At 38.5% G+C, this 11398-nt stretch overlaps 1 protein-coding gene and 1 pseudogene across 1 annotated transcript; one reads left to right on the forward strand and one right to left on the reverse strand.

Moving 5' to 3' along the window:
* Nucleotides 1-2875: 2875 nt before the first annotated feature.
* Nucleotides 2876-4246, reverse strand: LOC120065543 (annotated as a pseudogene).
* Nucleotides 4247-9447: 5201 nt separating this feature from the next.
* On the forward strand, nt 9448-10058 carry LOC120064913 (transcription factor HES-5-like). Its single transcript, XM_039015503.1, has 2 exons — nt 9448-9510; nt 9627-10058. The coding sequence occupies exons 1-2, from the start codon at nt 9448-9450 to the stop codon at nt 10056-10058; spliced, it is 495 nt and encodes a 164-aa protein (XP_038871431.1).
* Nucleotides 10059-11398: the final 1340 nt, after the last annotated feature.

The raw sequence follows: 11398 nt of genomic DNA on the forward strand, positions 1-11398 counted from the left end.
CAGGGTAATGTATACCTTGGTTTTCAGTATTTTAGGGGTCATCAGTATCAATAGCAAGGGTTCTCTTAACTCTGTATTAGTAGTTATAAGGTCAAGCATTCTGGAGTTCAAACGTAGCAGATGTGTCCTCTGTCTTGAGGCTACTGGTCAGTGTGAGTAGAGAGCTGATCTGAGTTTCCCACACTGAGTCCTGTGTGCTGTGATCAATGCATTACAAAAGCTGCTCAGTGGACCATTAGTGACGGCTATTGGCTATGTGTTGTACTAAAGACAGAGGCTGACATCACAGACCTTCTGGATTTTGGAGGGAAAGATCAGCACTGGCAAGATTATACTAACAAGATACAGCTTTATAAATACATATTCATCCTTTAATGGTATAAAACACATGATTTTGAGTACTCTGTTGAAAATTATTATCTGTGATTTGTTTCATTATAAATCGACAAAGGGTTAACTTTTGTATGCCTAATTAGAATTGAGAGCTGTTCATTGTTTATCATACAAATCACTGAACTACATACATTTACTGAATAAAACCAAGTCCATCATCATGATAGAAAAAGCCTATCATAACTTGGGTAAATAAATCAGAATTTGCTTTATTTAATAATTATTGTATTTCCCTCCCACCCATTCTATCCACTGAACAATAGAAGTGTGCCTATTCACCATAGAGACTCACAGGTGCTGGTGAGACTGATGAGGACACTAAACTGTGACTCTGCTCTCCAGAGCTTTCCCACACTTTTCCCATTGAGAGAGCTTCCACTAAACAATACAACTGTGCCTTGTTAAATGCTAATTCATCTCTACACAAGCAGTTCCTATCAAGCCCTTGGGGGTGAAGCTCAATACAGAGATATTTCTTAAGCAACAGGTAAAGACTCATTGTTACAGAGAATCAATTCAAGCTGTAATTGTATGTTTATACAAAGAAATATGTTTTCAACCATGCCCCACATAGAAACCGAATAAAAACATAATTAATTGCATTAATCTTGAAGAAGGGGCTGGTACTGCCTAAAAGTGCTTTCAAAATGCAAAAAAATTATATCTTGAACATTTTTTAGAAACATGTTTTAGCAGATTTCTAAATTCAAGATCCAAATAGTAAACATTAAATGTTGTGGGATTATCAGAAATATATCCATTGATTCCCCCATAGAGACCCAGACCCCCACTCTAACCTCTGACAGTCCAGGGTAGAGGTCCCAGTCTATTGTCCCGTGAGTGAGTTCTCCTCGGTTTCCCACATTCTCTCCATTCACTGCTTTCAATGGAGGAACAATAGAAGTGTGTCTTATTACACATCACATTAGCTATTGAGTTTGAGGGGCACAGCTGCTCTGAATGTTTAAAGCACTAAGATGACAGTGCTAGTTTTTGCCCAACACCTGGAATCACTGATATATTATGACTAAACTAAAATAATTGAATATATTCTGAAACACTGAAAATACATTTATTTGAAACAGGTGCATCAATAAAAAAATATATCAGTCATGTCTCCTAAGGAAGTCAGAATGATGATCACTTACATCTCTATAGCTCATTACACCTTTACTACAACAAGATATGACATGACTGTTATGTTTTATATAAAAACAATTACTGTAAAATAATCATGTATGACTAGAAATGTCTCTTAACATTGATATTACTCTGTAGATTTTGAATGAAGCACCTAGAGATAAAAATTAATATATTGATTCAATTAAGAGTTGCATTCCAATGCAGTCAATATCGTTCTGTATAGTCTTGGGTGATTACTTTTATTGTTTTTGTATCAGCCACTTAATCTATGTGGAATTTCATAAATCAGTAATTTAACCATTTAATGATTTGGAGGATTATCATTGTCAAGAAAAGAATAAAGCAACAGACAAAAATATTTCATATGAAGATTTGTGTATTTATTCAGAATGACTGAATGAGTCACATCATCAATACCTTAATTTAAGGGAAAAATTTCAAGAGAAATAACGTGATTAAACATCACAACAAAAACTTGACCAAATCTCCAAGATATGATACTTTATCAGAGTATATAGGATACACAGTTACTGTCTTTATGAAAGACATGATACTCTATCAGAGTATAGGATACACAGTTACTGTCTTTATGAAAGACGACAGAATTGTTCAAAATTAACAAGGGTTTTTCAATTAGACATTTGTTCTCCCATTTGCACTAAATACATTATTCAAATAATGTGAGCGACAGTTTCACAAATAAAGTATAATCTTAAAACAGGTCAAATACTGCTAATCACAGAGTGATGATAAAAGGTATAATACACAGTTTGGGTAAATAATCCTCTTGGAGGAACATTGATGCTGTAGCTCAAGTTGATCAACATGAAATATATAACTGATACATGCTTCACAGAAGATGCTCAATACAATGTCAATATGACTATATCACTACACAAATGTAGAGGTAAAAAAATAACTATAATTTTTAGACCATAAAAACAGATTTTTCAAATACAATCACAAACAGACTGATGATATAGCATCCATGTTGGGTTAAAAGTTCTCATAGAGAACCATTCAAGTTATTGTTGATCATGAATATAAACACATTATCAATGTAAGCAACATGTTTCACAAAACATAAAGGTTATGATGATTTCAATTAACACTACAAAAATGTAGTTTTCAAAGATCAGATTGTTTTCTTGGAAAAACGTTTTAACTTCAGTACAACTGAAATTAAATGTCTCAATCACAGCAAGACTTTTAAAAACTCCTGCATAAGCAGAAAACAAAGAAGATATTTACTTATACTCATTACTGTCCATGAAATGAATCTTAGACCAACATGGTCCATCCATTGTGTTGTCTGAGTGGAGCTCCAGTCTGTAGGTCTCTACCAGGGCCTCCAGAGAGCGATGTTGACTGGACTCTTCTCTTTGCTGATGCTGTGCTGGGCTGGGGAGCTCAGCTGAGGACGGTCACTCCCCCTCCTGTTCTTATCAGAGGATGGCTGCAGGCTCTGGAAGTGTCTCAGCAGTCTTCTCTGGGACTATGTCTTCACCTCATCCTTAGACAGGAAGAGAACAATCTCTTGGACACACCTGGAGTAACCTTGATTGACAGGTGCTGAGCATGAGCTCACTGGCTGGTTCTGTTGCTGTCATTGCAGGAAGCAAGCGGTCATCTCCAGGATATCGGCTTTGTCCAGCTTGGAGTCGGGCTGCTGGTTGAGGATCTCTGGAACCAGGAGAGACATGACCTGCTTAATGGTGTTGTTGATACGATCTCTGCATAACTTCTCCACCACTGGCTTTCTTAGCTGCAAGAACAGAAGAGGAATCATTAATACGATTATTCTGGTGTATGACATTATTGAATCAAATAAAAAATCAACCAATACAATTGAATCAATGTCATTGAATTTGAATCTTCAATTTACCTTGTTTGTCAGAGTCAGGTTCGCCTTAGAGTAGATCATAGTTGAAGTGATTGTAGGTGCCCTGACTGGATCTCTGTGCTGTAGAGGTCTGTGTAGAGAGAATCTGATCCCTACTCTCCTATATATAGTCCCAAATCTGCATATGAATGTGTGGGTCTTGGGCTTGTTGGAGTTTCTCACAGTCTGTAGCCAATGGGAGAGCTTGGGAGGACAATGAGGAGTGTGGAGCTGCCACATGCTCAGCGTTCTTATTGCTGGGGGAAAATGGTCACGTCTCAGGGGAACAGGTGGAGGGGTGGAGGGTGATGGAGAGTCACTCACAGAGCACTGTGTGAATCTGGGAAAGTGGTGACCCCTAGATCTGCTGCCTGATGTTGGGATCAATGACACTAACAGAGCACACTCCTCATTATTACAATTTACACATGTGAGACTGACAAGTTTCTAAAATGTATAGGATTTCAGCACATTATGTAAAATGCTTGTTGGCTACTAAAATTGTATTTAATTTTTATTAAAGTTTTTACTGACAGTCTTTGAGAAATAGTATCAATCAGATTGGAGTCATTTCACACTGATCTGTCTCTAGCAGATTACCTCCGAGGTAATGTGACTCCATCTAAGTGCAACAACTCTGAGGTGATGATGATCTTCTCTCTGTCTACAGGCTCAGGTTTCATAGAAGCCCCAGGCAGCAAACTTCCCTCCTCTGAGCTCGACAGCACAGCTGGCTCCCTGCACAATGCTGAGCGTGCCCCAGTCACACGCCCTCCTCTTCCTGGAGCTGGGAGCCAAAGGGACACACGGCTTCCCACACTTCTGCATGCCGTCTGCTGAGCCCTGACACACAATAGAAGTGTGTCTGCTCTCACAAAGCCCCACTGGCTGTGCCCATGCACAGCAAGCAAGGGAGGGGTTGGTTTATAAGGCAGTCTAGTACCTACAGGCAGTGCTGTAAATACTTAAGTAAAAATACTTTAAAGTACTACTTAAGTAGTTTTTGGGTGTTATCTGTACTTATATACTATTTATATTTTTGACAACTTTTACTTTTACTTCACTACATTCCTAAAGAAAATAATGTACTTTTTACTCCATACATTTTCCCTGACACCAAAACTACTCGCATTACATTTTGAATGCTTAACAGGACAGGAAAATTGTCAATTTCACGCACTTATCAGGAGAACATCCCTGGTCATCCCTACTGCCTCTGAACTGGCGGTCATCCCTACTGCCTCTGATCTGGCGGTCATCCCTACTGCCTCTGATCTGGAGGACTCACTAAACACAAATGCTTCCTTTGTAAATTATATCAGAGTTTTGGAGTGTGCCCCTGACTTTCTGTACATTTTAAAAACAAGAAAATTGCGCCGTCTGGTTTGCCTAATATAAGGATTTTGAAATGATTTATACTTTTACTTTTACTTTTGATACGTAAGTATATATTTTTAATTACATTTACTTTTGATACTTAAATATATTTTAAATCAAATACTTTTAGACTTTTACTCAAGTAGTATTTTACTGGATGACTTTCACCTGAGTCATTTTCTATTAATGTATTTGTACTTTTACTCAAGTATGACAATTGGGTACTTTTTCCACCACTGCCTACAGCCAAACTATCTGGATCCCATATAACTCCATTTGGAAACACTTTAAGGACTTGCACAGTATTTTGACAAGATCTTTAATAAAGAAACTCTTAAAATTATATATGTGTGTACTATGTACTATGAAGAGAAAGTTTACAAATTGACCCCATATTATGGATACCAGGAAAGTTGATTATGTATCTCAACTGTCAGCGACCAAAGATTTCCCAATTAATATCAGCAAATAAGATTGCCTAGGTTATCTATTCGATTCTTGACATGACCAACTTACTGTAAAAAGGCCATATCGGAGATATAGTACACACATATATCATTGTAATCTACTGCAATGATAGTTGGCTAGGAGCAGAAAGACTTGTGATCCTAGCATACGTGTCATATTTGCATTTTGTTGATTTGTATCAAAACTTGACATGGGAACATGATTTGTCTGTGTACTCATGGGCATAGACAGGTTCCCAGGGACTAATGTGGCCGACCTCTTTGGCATATGGCATAATAAAAAAACATCCCACCTGTCCTGTGAGGAATCAGCTATTATTCCCACTGACCATTGTCCCACCATCGGAGTACTCTGATTGGCTGCAGAGCGTGAGACAGTGCAGAAGGAGGCACATAAATACAACGTGGAGATGCAGAGCTCCCTAATGAAGACTCTCTAAGCATCAGCTGACTCAAGACCAGCCGCAACAGAGCAGAACAGAGGCGCTACCAGAACACAAACTCTAGACCTCCGTCAAGACCTACCAAGAACCACATCTCCACTTTATTGACGAGCTGCAAACTCAAGGCCAACATCTGAAAATGCCTGCCTACTTGGACATCGCTCTTCAGAACAGCATGAACGTGAAAGATCAGCACATTAGGTAAACTCATGATGAATTACATTGAAATACTTCAGGTCGTAAGAGTTATGAACTAATATAAACTCTGTGAGCGAGAAGAGGTGTTCATGATTGTCTTGTGTTGTTTTTCAGGTGTAAACTCTCTCTGCTGGAGAGGAAGTGCAGCGGCGGTGTGGAGAAACTGAAGATAGTTATTGGAGAACACCTCCAGAACGGGATCCCTACATCTCCCATTTCTCCTATTCTTGAGAAAACGGTGTCCTTTTTCACTCCGAAGAAGGCCTTGCTGTCACCCACGGGCTATTCCAAATATTCCAGGGACATACTGCGTCTCTTTCCCTCTCCAGAGGAGGACATTGTACCACTCTGCTTTGAACAATGAGTTGAGAGATGCATGGACGTGGAGGTTCCAGTTCAGAGGTCAAGGACCCTGCTGACATTTACTGTGGCGTTGGCTTAATGTATTCCCTTGAGGCGCTGCTATAGATGTAGACTGCAACTGATTGGCCGACACTGGATCGCAACTGACAGAGAGACATAGTTAAATGAATAATAAGTCCAAAATAGGTTTTGTCTAAAATTACAGTGATTTTGTGAAGCTTAGTTTGTGTATATTTCAATTCTGTCGAAATGATTTGGAAATGCATTTGCATGCATTGTTATTAGCAGTCGTACTGCTCTATCCTTTCTATGAGAAAGTCAACCTTGGATGTGTTTGGTGATCTCTGCTACCTGGAAGAGAGCAGAGCTGGTTACTCTGATTGTAAACACTTGTCCTCAGAGTTCGAGTTAGCGAGTGCTGGGCACTCTTGTTACAATGTAGAAGTATGGAAAATGTGACCATTGGTTCATCCCACTTTTTTAGGGTATGTGAGTCAATGTCGAATTTGAACCCTGCTAGCCTTTACCCTAAGAGGAAATGTTATGATTGTTATCTTAAAACGTACTGTTTATTTTGTTTTCAACTACTAATGAATGGCTTCACACATATATAAATGTGCCTAATACACAAATGTGCCTAAAGTGTTTTTAAATGTGCCTAAAGTGTTTAATTCAAAGACTAAATAAATATTTTCAGCATATATTTCACGTGTCTTTTTGTGTTGTATTCAAAGCACATCTTTCCATTGGCAAACCCCAGAGGGATGACAGCATTAGGTACATACTGTATGTTATATCTCATGTAGGAATGATTTCTTTTCTCCGTTTTATGCTCCTGACATGAAATACCAGAATACCAGAAAAACTGGAAAATATATTATACTAAAGGGCCATTCATACCTCTACAGTAGCTTGTGAACTTGGACAGTCAACAAGCCAACATTTGGTACATTTTATAGCACAAGAAAGCATCAAATGGAAAGTAAGAAACCAGGAAGTGAATACATCTTCAGTCCAGGCCCGGTGTGTTAAAGAAAACTGACATAACGTAAGTGAATAACTTACTTAGATAGTGCAGGAATAAACACACAATGCGGTACTTAGAACGTTGTACACCTTGAACAGCTCAGAAAACCACAGAAATCCTTTTACTGTATTGTTAGCGGAATGTGTTCAAGCACCAATGACGTTACAGGGCTAAAACTATTACAGGGCTAAAACTATCCATTATATCCTGACTTACTGCAATACAACTATTCTTTTAAGATGTGTATCAGATTAAACAGATGTTGTCGTGGCTAAAGTCAAGTCAGTAACATGCTCAACTTCTGATAAATCACAACATTGCAATAATTGGTTTCCTGATTCAAAAAGGCATCAGTAATTAGGTGATAATTGATCATGGCTGTCGCATGGCTGTGGTTTCACTCTTGTGCCTAGCACACTTGCAGTTGAGTCATATTGAAATGGAGTCATATTTAACTACCAAGTTTCTCACCAGGCACCTTTGGGGAATTGGTTGTATAAAGAGAAGAATTAGCATTTAACAAGGCACACTTCTATTGTTTAAAGATATTTCCATCAATGGACAAAGTGTGGGAAAGTCACAGTTTAGTGTCATTGGCAGCTTCATTCTTTACATCAATATAACAACTAATAACAATATAATTGTCCACAAAAAAAGATAGGTTATGATATTCAGTAATGTAGTCTGAAACATTTTAATATCTGAATAAAATGAAATAAATATATGCAACAGTACGGAAGGAGCCAGTGGTAGTTTCCCTCCAGAATCCAGAAGGTCTGTGATGTCAGCCTCTGTCTTTAGTACAACAGAGAGCCAATAGCCGTCACTAATGGTCCACTGAGCAGCTTTTGTAATGCATTGATCACAGCACACAGGACTCAGTGTGGGAAACTCAGATCAGCTCTCTACTCACACTGACCAGTAGCCTCAAGACAGAGGACACATCTGCTACGTTTGAACTCTACTCTGGCAGTAGTCTGCCAAATCTTCAAATACACAGACACAAGAGCAGTATTGCAATGCAACATACATGTAACTGCCAAGATAATGGAAACACTTGAGGAAACGAGGGATGCAAAGTATATTGAAAGCAGGTGCTTCCACACAGGTGTGAATTAATTATGCAATTAACATCCCATCATGCTTAGGGTCATGTATAGAAATGCTGGGCAGGCCATTGTTTTGGCTACCATGACTATGGCCAAATAGGACGACAATGCCCCCATCCACAGGGCACGAGTTGTCCCTGAATGGTTGATGAGCATAAAAACGATGTACACCAAAATGCCATGGGCGTCTCAGTCACCAGGTCTCAACCCAATTGAACACTTACGGGAGATTCTGGAGCGGCGATTGAGACAGTGTTTTCCACCACCATCAACAAAACACCAACTGATGGAATTTCTCGTTGAAGAATGGTGTCGCATCCCTCCAATAGAGTTCCAAACACTTGTAGAATCTATGTCAAGGTGCATTGAAGCTGTTCTGGCTTGTGGTGGCCCAACATACTATTAAAACTTTGTGTTGGTGTTTCCTTTATTTTGGCAGTTACCTATATATACAGTACAAGGGTAAATGACAGTTAACTTATTACTATACAATATTAGGTTTCAAAGGTGACAATGTCCTTTAAGTCTCTGTTAATTATAGCTAGAAATCTATATTAAAAATCTATATAAAAATATTTTACTGTCAAATTTGACACTTTATTTTGCAATGCAACCATCAGAAGGGCTTAAGTGTTACAACATTCTCATGTAGAGAAGCTGTGTCAGTCCCACACGTGTAAATTGTGATGATGAGCGTGTGCTCTGTCAGTGTCATTGATCCCAACAACAGGCAGCAGATCTAGGGCTCACCACTTTCCCAGATTCACATAGTGCTCTGTGAGTCACTCTCCATCACCCCCCACCCCTCCACCTGTTCCCCTGAGACGTGACCATTGTCCCCCAGCAATAAGAACGCTGAGCATGTGGCAGCTCCACACTCCTCATTGTCCTCCCAAGCTCTCCCATTGGCTACAGACTGTGAGAAACTCCAACAAGCCCAAGACCCACACATTCATATGCAGATTTGGGACTATATATAGGAGAGATGAAGCCAGTAGAGATCAGATTCTCTCTACACAGACCTCTACAGCACAGAGATCCAGCCATGGTACCTACAATCACACCAGCCACGATCTACTCTAAGGAGCACCTGACTCTGACAAACAAGGTAAATTGAAGATTCAAATTCAGTGACATTTATTTAATTGTATTGATTGAGTGTTTATTTGCTTCAGTAATGCCATATTCCAGAACAAGGTTTTGATGACTCGTCTCTTCTTGCAGCTAAGAAACTCAGTGGTGGAGAAGTTATGCAGAGATCGTATCAACAACAGCATTGAGCAGCTCAAGTCTCTCCTGGTTCCAGAGATCCTAAACCAGCAGCCCGACTCCAAGCTGGACAAAGCCGACATCCTGGAGATGACAGTTTGCTTCCTGAGACAACAGCAACAGAACCAGCCAGTGAGCTCCTCCTCCTGCTCAGCACCTGTCAATCAGGGTTACTCCAGGTGTGTCCATGAGATTGTTCACGTCCTGTCTAAAGATGAGCTGAAGACACAGTCCCAGAGAATACTGCTGAGCCACTTCCAGAGCCTGCAGCCATCTTCTGATAAGAACAGGAGTGAGATTGACCGTCCTCAGTTGAGCTCCCCAGCCCAGCACAGCATCAGCAAAGACAAGAGTCCAGTCAACATCGCCCTCTGGAGGCCCTGGTAGAGACCTACAGACTGGAGCTCCACTCAGACAAACACAATGGATGGACCATGTTGGTCTAAGATTCATTTCATGGACAGTAATGAGTATAAGTAAATATCTTCTTTGTTTTCTGCTTATGCAGGAGTTTTTAAAAGTCTTGCTGTGATTGAGACTATTCATTTCAGTTGTACTGAAGTTAAAAACGTTTTCCTAGAAAACAATCTGATCTTTGAAAACTACATTTTTGTAGTGTTAATTGAAATCATCATAACCTTTATGTTTTGTGAAACATGTAGATGATATTGATCATGGGTTAATATTCATGATCAACGATAGCTTGAATGGTTCTCTATGAGAACTTTTAACCCAAAATGGATGTTATATGATCAGTCTGTTTGTGATTGTATTTGAAAAATCTGTTTTTATGGTCTAAATATTAGAGTTATTTTTTACCACTACATTTGTGTAGTGATATAGTCATATTGACATTGTATTGAGCATCTTCTGTGAAGCATGTATCAGTTATATATTTCATGTTGATCAATTTGAGCTACAGCATCAATGTTCCTCCATGAGGATTATTTACCCAAACTGGGTATTATACCTGTTATCATCACTCTGTGATTAGCAGTATTTGATTTGTTTAAAGATCGAACTCCATTTGTGAAATTGTCGATCATGTTATTTGAATAATGATTTTATTGCAAATGGGAGAACAAATGTCAAATTGAAAAACCCTTGTTAATTTTGAACAATTCTGTTGTCTTTAATAAAGACAGTAACTGTGTATTTCATACTCGGATAGAGTATCGTATCTTGGAGATTTGTTCTAGTCTTGTTGTGATGTTTAATCATGTTATTTCTCTTGAAATTTTTCCCTTAAATTAAGCTATTGATGATGTGACTTATTCAGTCATTCTGAATAAATACACAAATCTTCATATGAAATATTTTTGTCTGTTGCTTTATTCTTTTCTTGACAAAGATAATCCTCCAACAACATTAAATGGTTAAATTACTGATTTATGAAACTCCACATAGATTAAGTGGCTGATGCAAAAACAATTAAAGTAATCACCCAAGACTATACAGAATGATATTGACTGCATTGGAATGCAACACTCAATTGAATCAATATTTTAATTTTTATCTCTAGGTGCTTCATTCAAAATCTACAGAGTAATATCAATGTTAAGAGACATTTCTAGTCATACATGATTATTTTACAGTAATTGTTTTTATATAAAACATAACAGTCATGTCATATCTTGTTGTAGTAAAGGTGTAATGAGCTATAGAGATGTAAGTGATCATCATTCTGACTTCCTTAGGAGACATGACTGATATATTTTTTATTGATG

Source organism: Salvelinus namaycush, chromosome 20 (assembly GCF_016432855.1).
Source record: "Salvelinus namaycush isolate Seneca chromosome 20, SaNama_1.0, whole genome shotgun sequence".
Lineage (NCBI taxonomy): Eukaryota > Metazoa > Chordata > Actinopteri > Salmoniformes > Salmonidae > Salvelinus > Salvelinus namaycush.

Coding starts and splice junctions, on each gene's coding strand:
- LOC120064913 (XM_039015503.1), top strand. CDS start 9,448: ATGGTACCTACAATCACACCAGCCACGATCTACTCTAAGGAGCACCTG. Junction 9,511..9,626: donor ACCTGACTCTGACAAACAAG/GTAAATTGAAGA, acceptor CTCTTCTTGCAG/CTAAGAAACTCAGTGGTGGA.